The 17,345-nt window shown below is 38.0% G+C and overlaps 1 protein-coding gene across 1 annotated transcript in view; it reads left to right on the plus strand.

Moving 5' to 3' along the window:
- Positions 1 to 17,085, plus strand: part of KLF12 (Kruppel-like factor 12) — a 422,257-nt gene extending 405,172 nt beyond the window's left edge. Inside the window, exon 8 of the mRNA XM_008569592.1 lies at positions 16,627 to 17,085. Within this exon, the coding sequence (XP_008567814.1) occupies positions 16,627 to 16,808 (182 nt within the window). The 3' untranslated portion in view covers positions 16,809 to 17,085. The remainder of the gene's footprint in view (positions 1 to 16,626) is intronic.
- The last annotated feature ends 260 nt before the right edge of the window (positions 17,086 to 17,345 follow it).

A 17,345-nucleotide genomic window follows, 5' to 3' on the forward strand; every position in this document is an offset into this window, starting at 1 on the left:
GCAAAGAAATAAACAAACCAAAAAATAAAATAAAATTTATACTTACATTGTAACGTGGTAGGTTTTTAAAAACACTTCCACATAATTGCATTTGATTCTCATTGATATTTTTTGTATAGGTGGAGGATTTTAGTATTCAGTTTACAGAGAAGGAAATTGAGACCATAAGTCATTCCCTGACTTTGCCACCATCCATCTACCCATCTACCCACCCACCCATTTATCTGTCCATTAACCTATCCACCTACCCATGCATCCATCCATCCATCCGTCCACCCTCCCACCCATTTAACCACCCCACCCCACCTATCCATCTAGGAAATGAGCTGGTTGGTGACTCTTCATTTAACCCGCTACCCACCCTTTCCTCTGCCTTGTGTGTCCCTCAGCTGGCATCCCCTGGCTTTCTGGATCCTCCTAGGTGCCACCAGTGGGAGGCACTAGCAAGAGACTGAAGATGGGAGGAGGGGAGGGTCTCACTACCTTTTCTAGGAAAAGTGACTGTTGGCTGCAATGTGTGAAGCTCAAAGAAGCAGATAGAACAGGGAAACTCATTCACGCACACTCCTGGCAAAACATACCACAGAACAAGCAAGCCCAGTCCAGTTTCTGTCTTTGACAGGAGTCGAACTTCAACAAGTGTCACAGATTCCCATGTGGCTATGTAGGTAGTATATACATCTCAAACATATTAAAATAATCATGCAGTGTAAACTTTCCTAGCTTAGGTAGCAAAATCATTTAAATCTACATTTTTTTGCCATTTATTTAGCCCATGTTATTGTATCAGTCATTTCCAAAGCTGCTTTGCAAATTTATGACTCTGAACCTTGAGGCTGGGCATTATATTTTTTTGCAATTAAGTTATAGCATAGGAGGCTTATGTGAAGTCAGAAAAGCATTATAGAATATGGAGTTGACTTTCGCTCATCTAACAAGTTATTCTTTTAATATTTCTAAGATGGTTAAATGTACAATTTTTCAAATTGTCTTTTCTGTGTTTCCTCTCTGCTCCCAATCCCTTTCCCTTTTCAGCTTAATTCCAGATTCTTCCCTCTCCATTTATTCTGATCTTTCTCAGGGGAAGTTTTCATCTGTTTCTTAGGCACTATTTTTAAATCAATTTCTTCATTATTAAGGCAAAGAATGCGTGTAAAGACATGGAAGTCAAATAAGCATGTTCTATCCTATCAGTAGATAGTGAACATAAATCATAGCAGGGAGTGTGATTAGGACATATTACTGTACTGACTTTTTATGGGAGCAGTTCTGTTAAAAAAAATGACCTTTCTTCAGTGAATCATCACATATTTTGAGTTATACCTATTCTCCTTGAGCTTTCTGGAATACATATTAGCCTCATTTTCACACAGACACCTCTTATCCAAGTGATGAACAGTGAAAGAGGGAAATTTTTAATCATGTACTATTAAAGGATTTTACTCCGTGGAATTATAGGATTGGATCTTACAGGTTTTAACATATACTATGAGAGTAGAGGAGACGTCTTTTATGCATTATAATGCAAAACAATAAACCTTGAAGGCTGAAGCAGAACTAATTAACTTGGCTTATTATTAAGATAAAATCATAGACTCCAAGAAATAGAATGGACTTTACATGTCACAGAGTCTAATACGTTTCCTAACTAGGGGAATCCCTTGTGTGTCATCTCTCGCAGAGAGTACGTCACTGCTATGTAGCTTTCTGTACATGTACATGTATTTTGTTTGATCCTCACAGCAACCTTGTGCTTGCAGCTGTTATTATCTCTTTTGCACAAATGTGGCTTCTGGCTAAATATTGTTCCCACAGCGGTAGTTTCCCATCTTTCCTTAAACACTGGAGTGACAGCTTGTTCTTTTGCAAGAGAATTTGGGTGAAATTTGAGGGCAGAGTCTCCTAGTCTCTTACAATGTTGTTGCATCGTCTCTTATGGTGCTCTTTGGATCTCAGAACCTTCTGGCTGAATGGTATGGTTCTAATGATAACACTAATTTTCTCTTACTGGCCCCAGTGTTCTCAACACTCTTATGAACCACTGGTATCTTCATTTCTCCAAATCACACACCCCCAGTTCTCTCAGCTGTGTCTTTCTAGATACACTTCGACTTATCACTGTGTCTTTGAAAGTTTCCATACCACAATTGAATGAAAAGATCCTATTGATGGACTTCTCTTAATATATGAGAAAATAATGTTCATCTAAATCAAGAATTATTGACAACTAGATCTTGTCTGTCACTTGTACCTATAACTGATTTCTTTTAAACTTAAACATACAACGTTGTATTTGTAGTTGGAGCTGTCCCTCCAACGATGGCTTCCCTTGGGAGTTGTGTGTTTCCCATCACTGAAAGTGCTCAGGCATGGGCTGCAGTTACACAACAGACTCATTATTCTGAGGTTTGCATGTCCCTTTTCAAGTCTGGGAAATAATTATTTTTTATATTTTTTTGATTTAGGCCCTTTATTCTAATAAATTGAAATGATTTGAAACCTCTTCCTGCTCACCTCGCTTTTAGTATTTTAGCATTCTCCTTCAGCTTCTCCATCTTTGCCAGGTACTTGATGAATGTGTTGAGTAGAGCAGGTTCAAGGAAAAAGCCCTGAGATATGATCTTAGAGATTGCCATTCAGGTGGGTATTAATTCTTTAACCTATAGCTATGAGTCCACCTAATTGTTCTACCTCCAGCCCACATTTTTCTATCTCACAGCTACATCAAGATATCCTTGTGAATTTCCTGCCACAAACCAAAATATGTCAAATCCATTCATCTGCTTAGCAGAGAGATAGTTACTCTGTGCAGGCATAGTCTCCTGAACTATCAGTGAAATAACATTATTTTTAAAAAGAAAGGAAGAATGAAGTTTGGTTGATTTGCTGTATTTGGTTAAAAGTAAGCCCATGCTGGCTTCTGATTTATAATTATATACAGTCATGTGCTACATAACGACGTTGTATTCAACAAGAGATCACATGTATGATGCTTATTGGAGCAATAGGCTCGCTCTTATAGCCTAGGTGTGTAGTAGGCTATACTATGTAGGTTTGTGTAAGTACACTCTATGAGGTTCGTACAATGACAAAATCATCCACTGCATTTCTCAGGTGTAACTGTAGTTAAGCCATGCATGACTGTACAGTATTTCATAACTTAATGTTCAAAATGAAATCAACACTAGTTCTATAAGGATTCAAGTTGGATTGCATGCTTTTAATAAATATCTTCTAAGCCTTACCTTTGCTTCAGGCATATTGAGTAAGTTACTTGTGTGTGACCAGTAATAATTAATGTGGAGTTTGGGATTATAACAGATGACTTATGAGAGCCATGCACGCTATGGGAGGGGAGCAAGTAGCAATGAGAAACTTTCTTTGGGAAAGTCACGTCAATTTTGCCTTTAACACTTGATCTTTGTGTGCTTCATTAGGACCTGATCAATCGTCAGTAATTTATAGTATTTTAAACATATTTGTAGAAATATGAAAGAGAATGTTTTCTAGATATTGGTAAAGAATTTAGAGTAAAAAAAAAGAAATGCTGAAGCATGCCTTTTTAAACTTATAAATAATTAAGTATATTTTTGTGAATGTACAGTTTAGATAATAACGTGAAGATGTGACCAAGTATTTAAATGCCTTTACTAACACCTGCCTGTGCGTAATCGTTTAAAGCATGTTAAAAAGGAGGAAAAAGTATATCTCAGCAATCATATACATCTTATCATCAGGTTCATTGTTCATATTCACTGGTCTAAACTGTGTCTCCTCTACATGAAGAAGAAAACAGGGTATTTAAATGAATATGCAGTATATTTAAATCAACAGTCATTTAAATATGTGCTCTACATAAGTACTATGTACTGTGGATTTCCCTTAGTTTAAGAACTATATTGCTTATTAAATGATTTAAATTTGAATTTTAGAAAGAAATAATCATATGGATTTGGTATTACTCTTTAGAATTTTCAATATTTTCTAAAAAATAAATTCTATCGTAATTTTTAAAATTCACTACAAGTAATGGGCATCAGTGATTCAACAGCCACTAGATGGCGGACTGGAACCAGATGTTGGGTCTAGACTTGAGGAGGTCTGAAAAAAGAAACTACAACTCTGGTAGTATGTATGACCTGACGTTAAAATGGAGCGTGATCGTCAGTGTTCTGCAGAATAGTACAATTTAAGGCAAAATACAGGTCAATTTAAAACAAGATTTTAAAAAAAAAACTAATTGCAACATAAAAAGAAAAATTTGTTTCAGAAGAATCTGGAAATATTTATATTCCAGATTGTATCTTGCTCTCTAGTAAGTCTGTGAGGCTCAATGGCCAATCTTTTTATAATACACATTTTAATTCATATGAAAACTGTACACTTCTAAATCTTAAAAATTAGGAAACTTAAGGCAGCCACAATTCTTATGCATCTGGCTTTACCAAAAATAATTCATCTGAACTTTACACATAAAGGAAGTTTGTTCATATGGATGCTTAAAAATATTAACCAATTATGATTTAACAGTTTCTGAAGTATTTCCTTCCCTACTTTTGCAAATGAAGTAAACTCTGCATTATTTAATAACTCTTCCCTTGATGAATGAAGCCTTTGTAATTAATATCAAGTGCTATAATTAACATATTTATTATATATTAATTACATTTGATTATATATTTGAAATACATATATATATACACACACACACATCGATCTTAAATGCCTGCAGAATTCATACTTTTTTACTTACCTTATCACTTCTTGTTCCTTTTCTTGTATTTTTTCTAATTTGTTATCTTTTACTGGGTGATATTCTGAAGCAGTTTGAGGATATTCCTATGAAGAAAATCATGGGCTTAGTGACAGCTGTGTATCCTGGTGGTCTTTTGTTCACACGTGCTTGCAATTGCTAGGTCTTAGCTTCAGATAAGTAGGATGCTACTGTTCATGACTTCATATCTGTATTTATTAATTAAGTCATTCCACATAAAGTTCCATTTCAGACCTCCTGTCTAAATTCACTCTTCAATAAAACATAGGGCTTAGTGCTGCCAAGATGATAAATCATTTAAGAACAAACAGACATTTTTCAGAAAAAAATTCTCTCCCAGTAAGTTGTTTATAAGTCAAGCCCAAACAGCTTATGAATATGAACTATATTGGTAACTTTTGAGAAGTACTGAAGTATAATAGAAATATCACTAATGAAGTCAGGAGACCAAAGTTTAAATCTGCCTTTGACGCCTAACAGGTTGGTGAATTTAGACAAGGACTTAATTTTAATGTAGGAATCTCAGTTTTTCTTTTTTAACTTTGATCGTAAACGTAGCATGTCATTTCATGATTACCACAGGGGACATCAGTTTATATCCCAAGTAAATACAGTGACTGACACATCATAGGGACTCAATAGTTATTTGTTGAATTGAAATCCTGTATATATAGATATAGACTCAGATATATGTTGTTATTGTGAGCAGTACGTTCAAAAGAAAAAAGACTGGATAATTTAGTATACTCTCATCACAATGAGCTGTAATTATATAATCTCTTTACTTCAGACTCTATTAAATTTAAAATTTATATAATTCAGAAAATTTGGGGTAAGGCTAACTGCTTAATAAACCCTTTTTGTCATCGTTATAATAAAATGATAGTATAAACAACTTTTTAAGGAATATGTTTTAAATACTTAATAAAGCATAGCAGCCTTCCGTTTGAAAGGACCCACTCATAGACAAATTTAACTAAATATTTATTGAGTATTTTCTATGTCTATGGTACTATAGAAGATTTTTTAAAAAACAAGGCAGAGAGGTATAGCCCTCTCTTCGGTGAACTTGTCTATACATATTACCAGGTATGACTCACATGATTAGGTATAACAAAGGCCAAGCATGGGAAGGTACAAGCAAAATGACAAAGGGAATGCAACGTTAGCCATGAGAGCCATCGCATTTGGGGACACCTTCCTATGCTAGACGTGCAAGGCCTTTCTCATCTGACTCCTATTTACCTGCAAACCCTCACTTCCTGACGCTATCCCCAATTTCTCCCTATTCCTCAGCCATACCAATGAGTAAATTTCCAAATGTGCTTAGCCACATGGATGTCATTCATACATTCTTCCCCCTGCCTGAAATGGCCTGCCTGCTTGCCCCATTTCTTCCTGCTCCTTCAGCTGGTAAACTCCTGTTTATTTTCCACTCTGCCTCAGTGTCACCTTGTCTGTTAAGTTCTCTGACCACCCTCCCTCTCCAGGCAGGTGTAAGTTCCATGCTCTGTGACCCCAGAGCCCTCAGCACTTTGCCCCGTTGCAGCAGTCTGATGGCAGAAAGGAAGGGTGTGTGGGAAAGTGAAGCAGTAGAAACCACAGGACGTGGCTCTGATTGGACACGAGGGAGTGTGTGATGTGTGTGCAAGTGCATGTGTATCTTACCTTCACATTAGTGGGGTGCTATGTTCACGACTTCACATCTATATTCAGCACAGAGGAAGACGTGGAGGACGGCTAGCACGTGTCGTCAGGAGGAAGGAATGCTGTTAACAGACGTGGAGATCATGGGCGGGAGGGAGCTGTCATTTCCTGAGCACTGCAGTGTCCCAGGCATTGTACTCAGCTCTGCAGGTGCTGTACACATTTTCATCACATATGTAAATCCCTGGAAAGGAGCAGGGATAGAGCACTTGTCCACAGTCAGGTATTAGAAAAACAGAGGAGCTGGGATTGAAAACTCTGCTTTCTCCAGAGCCTCTGCCATTACACCTGGTCTCAGACAAGTTGGCGAATACCTGCCAGTCTCATCTCTGCACTAGAACTGCATTCCCATGCATGCCCACCTTGGTGGTACCTACCTGGTAACACTGGCCATTGAGGTAGGTTGAAGTAATGAGATAACAAGAGACGACCTTAAAGACCTATTTTTAAGGCCTTTCATTAACATAAACTGATCTTTCTACCCGGTCTACTAAAATTTTACTTCTTAGAAAGTCTGTGAGAAGGCATGGACTACAAGTATTCATCATTACATAAAATTAAATAAGCAGCTCTTGAGTGTCTGCTCAGTGCGTAGCTCTTTGAATACTGAGGGGTGCAGTGTTAAGGTGAAGGCAGCAATGCTTCCTCAGTCTGGTGGGGAAGACACCACATCTGCAGATACCCACCATGAAGGCGTGTTAGGAGAGCCCCGAGTGCTACCGAGTTGCTACCAAGGCACTGAAGGAGTAATGAATAGGTCCTGGCTGGAGGCATGTGGTGAGCGTCCCCTCCCCATGCCAGCACGCACGTTTTAGTGCTGCCTCTCTCAAGGAAATAAAAAAATCTAGATTGGTAACAAAACGCTATGAAAGTGCTGCACTTATTTTTATCAATGGGAAGCAAGTTATTTTAACCTGTCAGAGTTACTATTTAGAAACATATTGGACCTAAGATTTGCAGTGATCTGAATGTAGGTACCCATGTTGTACATAGTTGATGGAGTTTTGTTTTAAAAGTTTTACCTTATTTAATTAATTTATTTTAAAAATAAGTTGATTTTTTTATATATATTTAGAAAAAACTTCTAAAACAGCCCACTAATTATTACATCAGTTAAATAAATTACTAAGTGAGTTTCGTTTTTTAATTCTGCTTAGGTTAACACATAAACCATCAGTGACAATGGAAAGTTAAAAGTGCCACGGGATCTTCATGGGGTCTTTACGACCCCATTCTTCTTCTTTGCTTTTGGCTTTATTTTATCCCTATACCCACCAAAGCTGTGTTACAAGGAGGATATGCGGTAGTAATATCTCTAGCCTTTATACTTCCTCATGTTCTGTCTACGAATAACTAGATTTTGATTGTTGGTTATCTTATTCTGAATGGCAAAATCAACTGCTAGTAATGTAAAATTTGTGGTTTTAATGGAATTATTAAAGATAATAACTGCATTTTAGTAGAATATATATTGACCATTAAAAATATGTAAAAATAATGTTTATTCATAATGCTCAAGGTAATTCCATTAAAAATCTTCATAAGTGAGAATAAAAAGAATTATAAAGTAAATATATTATTTTAAAAAATAAGAAATCAATGCTATTTGAGCAACAAAATACAAGGCTCAATCACATATCATGTACTAATTTTAGAGGATAAAAATAAGATATTTCCAAATTCAAGGGTTCAAATCCCAGAACTGGCCAGCTGCCAAAAAAAAAAAAAAAGATTAATAAATAAAATAACATTTGTTTGCAAACTAGATCTGTAAGTAGAACCAGTTTTAAATGAAACGACCCAAAATTTATTTTCCTTTTCAGAAATATGTATTCTAATTTACTAGACTTGAAAAGATGATAGAATGATTAGAATGCAATCAATAAACTTTGTCTAACAAAATAGATTACTGTTATGTTGGCTCTTGTATGTTTTTAAGAATAGGAAATATTTGAATTAAAGTGGATTAATTCGTTAAATTAATCAACAAGCGTTTATCAGCACTGAGCACTGTGTTAGGCCTGGGGTATATGGTGGTGAAGACCATCCATAGTGCACTGCTGAGTGACCCTGGGGTGTGCCGAGAGCTTTAACACAGGCGTGTCCAGGCTACTGTGGGGCCAAGAAGGGACATGAACAGACTGGCTTTCAGAAAGTTTTCTTTCAGTACAGTGTGGACAATAAATTGGAGGAGGCAGGACATAAGACAGGAAGCAAAAGCATTAGAAGTTGGTCCTGCCGAAAGGTGGCAAGAACCTAAAGAAAAGTAGACCACCCCTGTGGGGATAAACTGGAGAGGACAGCTGGACAGACACTTGGAAGGCAGCACTGGCAGATGTAATCATCAGGATGGGCAGGGAGGGGAAGGCTAAATATCTTGTCAGTTGGAGAGTTGGAACCCAAGTAGATGGGGTTACCTTTTTTTCAGACAGCAAAACAGGAGGAAGAACATGTCTCGTTTAGGTGGTAAACGGTTAGTCATGTTGAGGTTGCCTTTTGGAGTGCCAATTGGAAATGTCCTATTTCCCACTATTTCTGGAGTTTAGGAGAGAGATTGAGGTATGGATACTTGGGAATCTTTGCCTTATATGTTGTGTTGGAAGCCATGGGGGCCAGGAGGAACATATGAAGGTGAGAAGAAGTCACAGTCAAAATCTTGGGAAACATTACACGACAGGTAAAGGAAGAGGTCTCTGCCAAAGACACTGAGGGAAAAGCAACCAGACACATGAGAAAATAAATGTTGTCACTACATGGAAACATAAACTCAGAGCAGCCACATAAAATATTGTTTGTGGACCTTGAACTTTTTACTTTTATTAAAGTCATTTTTATTTTAAGCTATTTTAGTTCATTTTAAGCTATTTTAGTTCATTTACATTTGATTTTTGGATGCAAAGGGCTAGCCTCTGTGTTAACGTTGTCTATCCTGTAAGTAGTAATTCATATTCTCAGTCTGCTTGTCCAATTCTGACCAGATATCCATGGTTATTAAAGCAGTAATTTAAAATGTTGAGAGGCAGTACAAGTAATGGTTAATGCACATACTAACTGGATAACTCTGGGTGAAGTAGGGTTAGTTACTGCAACTACTTCATTAGAAATTTGTTAAATGAGTTAATATCCATAAAGTTTTTAGAGCAAAGTATGGTACAGGGAAAATGTTATGTGCTTTAGCAAATATTATTTTTATCAAAGATATTCATTAGAGAATTGCATGGGGAAGGAAGGAAGGACCCACTTGTTCTCATTTACACGTAATGAAAAAGTCAATTCATTCAGTGTAGACAATTCAGTGAGGCAGGGACTAGCAGACTGATTACTTGTTTGATGGAATTGATAATACCAAATGGATCAAACATGTTATAGAATCGATTGGTCTGCTTGGCCTATACAGTAATTTTATACTTAAAATGTTTTTTTAAAAAATCAGGATCAGGATTGGTATTCGGTTACCTGAAAACTTTAAAAATAGCAAACAGGATTCATTTTTAACTTTGTATTATTTATATTTCTTTGCAAAAGCAGAAAGAAATCGTGAATTTCTATAAAATTAAATATCCTTTACTGAGCACCAGGCACGTGGCATGTGCACTCTGGAGTTTCACAACAGTGCTGTAGGAATAGATAGCATTCCCATTTTGAGGATGGGGGAACTGTGTTTCAGAACGCTTTCTCTAGCCTAGGATCCAACTGCACATCAGTGACTGAGCCTGCATTCAGCCATGCATTCTGCCTGATTTCATAGCCTGTGGTATTTTATGCTGCCTTAACCCATGAAGGGGGAAGGCAGTCTGGTCTATCCCTGGACACATCAGGGGGTTTTGTAATCTCAGCTCTCTCTTGGTCTCTAGGTTTCTGTTTCCTCATCTGAAAAATACCTAATTTCCTTCCAAATCTAAAGTTCTGTGAACTTTTATGAACTAATGTAACAGAAACCAGAAGACAAGATAGGAATCTTGATTCTGTTTTTTTTTTTTTTTCCTTCATATGCAAATACCATTCCTCAAGTGAAACAGATTGTCACAGCAAATAGGTTGCACCTTGAATGTAATGAAGCTCATTTGTCAGTGTCTGGGGCCCTGTAACTTTATAAAAGTTAAACAGGGACACATTTCAGAAATGCACTTCTGAACCTAAGAAAATGCCTATGTTTCTTGTTGCAAAAGGTGTTCCTTTTCAACTGCTTGAGAAAATAATAGAGAGAAGCTATAAGAACATGCGTGTTTTGTTTAGCACAAGCTTTTCCAAACTGCACATTCCTCTGATGTGTATTGCTCACACGTCATTTTAATATGAAAGGGCACCTGTCTTTTGTCTCAGTACACATGTACCTTTCAGCATTTCAGATGGTGAAATGGGAGGTTCCTGAAAAAGTTATTTTTGTTCGGTGGGTTTTGGGAATCCATTCAATACCTGCTGTTTTCTTTAGACTGTTTTATGTCTTCTGCTGGGTAAATGTCATGGAAATACATTTAGTGATTCTTAATCCTTTTCTTTAACCAAAATTGAAAGAGACAGCCATTTTCATATTAAATCAGTTTGTTGACTGTTTCAAGAAAAAACACCCTGATGTGAGTTTTCATTTTCCCAGGATACTTAATTAATGTGTCCCAAGGTACTTGTTCTTTTAAATAATATCCATGAATATATGTATACACACACATACCCACATTAGCTTCATATGCGTATAGAGTTGTATTTAACATGAACTCCAAACGTGGAGTTAAAAGTTTTTAGAATGAAAAATAATAAACCCTCTCTTTTTTATGATATGTTCTCTTTTTTAATCTTTAGAGGACTATTTCACTTTTAAAAATAGAAGCTCTTGCTATTAGTTTTGGTGATCATGTTCCTTTTTCAGAAGTTTTCATAGTTTGCTCCAGGTTCATTACAAAACTACAGAAAGATTGTCTGAAAATATTCAGATTATTTTTTAAAAATACAAGAGGTGGAAATGGCCTAAGGATTTGTCATGGAACACAGAGACCATCACTTCAGAATTATAGACCTATAAATTAATAAACTGTACCCCACGGAGTGGCATGTCATCATCCAGCTACCCACCGATCCCCTAGCCAGTGTCCTTTTGGTTTTTCTTACACATCAACAATTTAATGTGTTAACTTAAAAAAAAAAAATCACTTACTAAGACTTATTATAGAGAAATATACCATACCTTTTTCTGTAATTTCACTATTTCATAGGATTCATTTAAGAAACCAGAATCAAAGATGATCTGACAGTGGAGTCAAAACTGTAGGTTATTTTGACAAATATTAAATACATTTTCATAGATTTTGCTGAGAGGGATTATATGTGTACTTGTAAGTTAGAGAAAAAGAGCATGCTATTTTCTATTTTTAGCTTATCATCAGGGAAAACAGTTTGGAATAACACATTCACGGAATCCCAATTCAAATGAATTTGAGGAAAATTCACTATTTCTAAGAAACTAGTGGAAATTGTGGTTACTGTGCCCATCACTCAGCCCAATGTAGGGCAGTCGTGTGCAGTAGTAGCCCAGGCCCTGGGAGGTTTCTGACTCCTTTTTTTGTCTAAGCCAGCTCTTTCCTTAGGTACATTTTCATGGAAAATTCACCTACCATTCTGTATCTGCCACTGACTTTTCAAAATTAAATTCAACTTTCTGTTTTCTAGCAAGTTTTTAAAGGACAGAAGACAAAACAGATTTTGTTCTTCATTATAGGCTTTCATGGCTTGTTTGCACATACTACTATATATCTTACATACTTATGTATCATTTTAATTAGTTTCTTACGTCATGAAGTTATTTTTTGTTATCTTAATGTGTTCATAAAATTGTACCCTTTATTCTACTCCTCTGCATGAAGGTTAAAAAAAAGAGAGAGTAAAATTGTACCCTTTAGGGGCCGGCACGGTGGCGCACTGCTACAGTGCGCCGCTTGGGAGCGCAGCGGCGCTCCCGCCAAGGGTTCGGATCCCACATACAGACCGGTTCCTGTTCACTGGCTGAGCGAGGTGCGGGTGCGACACCGAGGGTTGCGATTCCGTTGCCGGTCCCAGTCCGGTACGGGCGCGACACTGAGGGTTGCGATCCGTTGCCGGACACGAAAAAAAGACAAAAAGGAAAAAAAAAATTTGTACCCTTTAAATTGCTTCAAAGCATAAGCACAAAATATAATGTAATGTGCAGTTCAACATAGTGCAGTAGCTTCTAAAATTTTTTGTATCCATTTGTAAAACTTGATTAGTCCAAAGAGAGCATTTATTGATTTGTTGATTTTTTTTTTTTTTTTAATGAAATGCTAGGCACTGGGCAGGTATAATTGAAACCTAGGTCTCTCTCAAGTGAGAGGCAGAAGCCAGCTGTGCTTGGTCAGAGTAGCCATCCCCTCTCCCCCAAACCCCAGAGCTCAGCCTCTCATTTAGAAGAGAGATTTAAAGATCTTGGGGGGTTTTTTGTTTTTTTTGTTTTTTTTTTTTTCTTTTTTAAAGCATGGAGAGAGAATGCTTAAACTCCAATTTTATTAATGCAGCAATGGGGGCAAGGGATATTATGTATAAGATTTTTGGGGGGTGATAAAGAGAAAGTATACATTTATATAAGGAAAAAATCAAGGAAAACTCATTAGTCACTCAAATAATTAAAATCTGCTGTTTTCTGATATATTTCTTCCCCTCTCCATCCCCCAGTGGAGGTTTGCATTCTTCATTATACGCCTTTGTTAGTTACTTAACCCCAGTAGCTTATAAGCTGACAGATAATTTTTATTGATTTTTTTCATGAAGTAGAGAAGTATCTGCCTCTTATATTTCTGAGGCCTGTTCCCATGTCTTTCACGATCATTTATTTATTGCACTTAACCACACCTCACAGACTACTTATCAAATTTTGCACTGTTTCCCTGCTCCACATTTGTGGGCTCAGACAAATCCTTGCTTCCGGTTGCTGCTTTCCCTGCCCATTCCACTTTAAAATATCCAGCTTAGGAACAATTCCAAATATTTAAGCTCCTACCTTCTGATCCTTCCCACGTTGTATCTGCCTTCCCAAAGTCCACAGTGGCCATTTTAACACACTGTATTTACAGGAGTGTTACCTGGTAAAGTGTAAAGAGGCATTCCTGACTCTTACCCCATTCTGACCCTCACTCTCATAGCTGAGGTTATTGTACTCTTTTAATGAGCAGAAAAGTTCCTGAAGATATATTTTTTTAAGTCTGATACAACAGGGTGAGCTTTTTAAGAGATTCACTCATTTCCTGTTGCCCAGAACTCTCAGTTTAAAGTATTTGACATGAAATATCATGTGTGTTTATTACTGAGTGGACTGTTAGAAATCGAATTGAAGATCCTATGAGAATATGAGAATAAGTGATTATATTGTAACCAAAATATCTCTTTACCCACTGTCCCAAACTAGCAATGTGTAATATATACCCCAATTTAATAAGTTAACATATTCAGGAGGCCTACAAAAAGCAGAGGTGCCCATCCCTTATATCAAGGATTAGCAACTTTTTCTGTAGAGGGGCAGATAGAAAATGTCTTAGGCATTAAAGGCCATATGTTCTGTGTGGCAGCTGTTCCTCTCTGCCATCACTGGAAAATAGCCAAAACAACGTGTAAACAAACAAATGTGACTGTTCCAATAAAAAACTTATTTGTGGACACTAAAATTTAAATTGTATGTAACTTTTGCATGCACAAAATATTTCTCTTGTTTTGTTCAACCTTTAAAAATGGGGGCCACAGTTTACCACCCACTGCTATAGATTTTCAAGTAGAAAGGACATAACTACTATTATTAAGTAGCCAAAAGGAAAATAAAAGTATGACTGCTATGATTTTGAGGAAGAAGTTAGAGAATTTTAAGCATCTAAATTGGGTGTATCAGGAAATCTAGACAGCACCTGAGAAAATAAACTGTCTCTCAACATCCTTCATGAAGTGACACTGGGAGCTCCTTGCCCCTACTAACCTCCCAGGCCCATCCCGGCTATGCAGCCACTTCCTCCCTACCTGGAATGGCAAGGGCAGGTCCAGCAGCGTTTCTAATCCCATATGACAGTTCCTCAGCAACAGAGAAACGTGTATTCTCCTACCACACAGCTCAACAATACTTTTCCTCATGATGCCTGCCGGTGATAGACAACCAGCTAGCTAAGCTCAGTGCACCAAAGATGGATGTGTTTCTGAAGAGATGAGCTGCATCAAGCACAACTTATTAGAGCTCATGTTTATGATATAAATTTCAGAGGCATATGGACATGGCGTGTAACATGTAAAAGTATGTTAATAATTGCCATTGATGTGCTAGTAGACCCACCTATCTTTTTAAGTTTGGGGGGGGGGGGGCTGATTTTTTAAAAAATATCTGTCAGACTCTGGTCAGTAGGCACATGCAAATGCAGATTCTGTCTCTTTAGGATAAGCAGAATGACTTGGTAATTGGCTCTGGGTCAGTCGAGTCAGAAGGCTTTTGCTTGAAAGGAGTCCTTTCAGAGTAAGCTGGAACTTCCTGTGGGCCACAATCAGTGCGTCAATATTTCTAGATTTAACAGGTCTGAACTATTCACTCTCTTCTGAAAGGGCCATTTTAAACTAAAAGGACCCATATAGGCAGCATTGATTTAACAGTTGAATGACAGCTGTTGGGTCCAGTTTGGTCTAATTTTCCCATGTAGGTATTACCTGTACATCTCACTTGTGTCAGGGCTTAGTAGTTTCCTGTTTATGTGCCTCTGTGTGTGTGTGTGTGTGTGTTTGTGTGTGTGTGTGTGTGTGTTGCGGATGTATTAGTTCATTCATGTACTTGTCTGGTGCCCATTGTAGTCTCTGGGGATACTGAAATAATAGAGGCATGGTCCCTGACCTCCAAGTACTCAGAAACTGGTAAAGGAGAAAGGCATCTAAACAGAATCTTTATATTGTGATAAGTGATTTAATAGAAATAGGATATGAATAATTTGGGTGTAGCTAAGAAAGTGGAACTAATTATGTCTGAGGATGTAACAAAGTTTAAATGGGGTAAGAATTATCCATTCCGCTGTAGCATAGTGAAAAACACTGGATTAGAGCCATGCTCATCTTGTTACAGGCCTCAGGTAAGTTACTTTGCTACATTGAGCCTCAGTTTCCTCATCTGTAAGGTGAGATTAACAGTATTCACTTTGCAGCTGAATACATATGGATCAGAAAATAGTTCCCTTCCCTATCTTAGGCCTTTTTCACCAGAGGCCATGTGTGGCTAAAGAGAGACCGGTTTTGGTGGGGTTGCTTGGGGACAGGGCCTCCATGCTGAATGAGAGCCAGGAAAACCTGTGCACCTGGGTCAGCTATTGTCCCGCTCCCCCTGGGAGCTCATTTGGACAATGGACAGTGTATCTTTTCCCAGCACAGCCTTTGCATATTTTACTGTCCTTACAAGTTGACTGAGGGACCTGGTCAAATTACATACTGCAGACTGCCTTTCGCTGTGAGTTTCAGCATGTGAGTTTCAAGACCAACTTGATGATTCCTCAGGACTTGCCTTAATTCTTAGGTCCTTTAAACTTTACATTATTAAGATATCTAGGATTCTTTTCCAGTGGACAAGCAAAAAGTAGATGTTCATGAATAACATGTACCTCATTTCTGGGAGTAGTGGAATGCTTTATCCTTCTGTGAAACTGTGTATATTTTTAGTGACTGACGAATAGATGTTGTATCCTAAAATAGCCTTAAACCTTCTAAGTGATACACATTTTGGAGGGGTATTGAAATGAAATATAATTAATTGCCCTTCATAGTTTATTGTGACTTTCAGCCTTAGAGCCAAATCAAACGTGGTAGAGCGCTAATATTCCTTTTTAGTCTACCAGTGGTGATTATATCCAGTGACAATCAGTCTATGCCTTTTGATAGTTCACCTGCAAAGTCACTCCCCGTAATGGAGGGAGGCAAGTGTTAACTAACTTGCCAGATGTCACAGCAGGAAAGACGAGACTGAAACCCTCCCCTGGCTGACCCCAAATTCTCTGGTGGGATGGTGAGGTTTCCTGAAGATGTACCAAATGGAAAACCCATTGAAAACAATGATTTCCCACACTAGAGTGCTGACTTGGTTGTTATGGAAAAGCAGTGGAGCACCAAAGCTTGTATCCCTTTGTTTCTTCCAGGAGAGAAGCCCTACAAGTGTACCTGGGAAGGTTGCACCTGGAAGTTTGCACGTTCGGATGAACTGACCAGGCATTACCGCAAACACACGGGGGTGAAGCCATTCAAGTGTGCGGACTGTGATCGCAGCTTTTCCCGGTCAGATCATTTGGCACTCCACCGCCGGAGGCATGTGCTGGTGTGAGGAATGCTACCTGTCCAGCTGAGCGAGAGAGCTGGGTCTCTTAGCGGCACCCCATTCAGCAGGGCTGAATCCCCTCCACAGTGTTAACACAGAGGGCATCGCCGTCCCACGATGTCTGACACCAGAGCAGGAAAAGGAAGGAACGCTTCTCCTTCTGGTCTGAAGGTAACCCCCATCATGGCTACATGAGACACGTCTTCACGCTGGCCTGGGAGCTCAGTGACACAAAAGCTGAAGAGACAGGCATTGTTTTCCATGCTGTACTCTGCCATTTAAAGATGTTTGTAGCTTGTACATTTTCTGAGCTGTCAGACATTTTGTTATTGACACCTTAAAGGTCTTCTACCACAAATTGATGGCTAGAGCAAGTCCTTTTACATTTGGGTGATTCTTCTATCATCCCACCCCTTCACCCCTTTTTACAAAAATTTTAGTTACTGTCTAAGTAAGCTAGAACACACATCCACTCTGTTACCAGCAAGCAGCATGAAAGTAGAAAAGAAGAAGCTGTTGGAGAGGTTCCATTACCTGAAAATA

The sequence above is a fragment of the Galeopterus variegatus genome, unplaced genomic scaffold (genome assembly GCF_000696425.1).
Source record: "Galeopterus variegatus unplaced genomic scaffold, G_variegatus-3.0.2 Scaffold515, whole genome shotgun sequence".
NCBI lineage: Eukaryota > Metazoa > Chordata > Mammalia > Dermoptera > Cynocephalidae > Galeopterus > Galeopterus variegatus.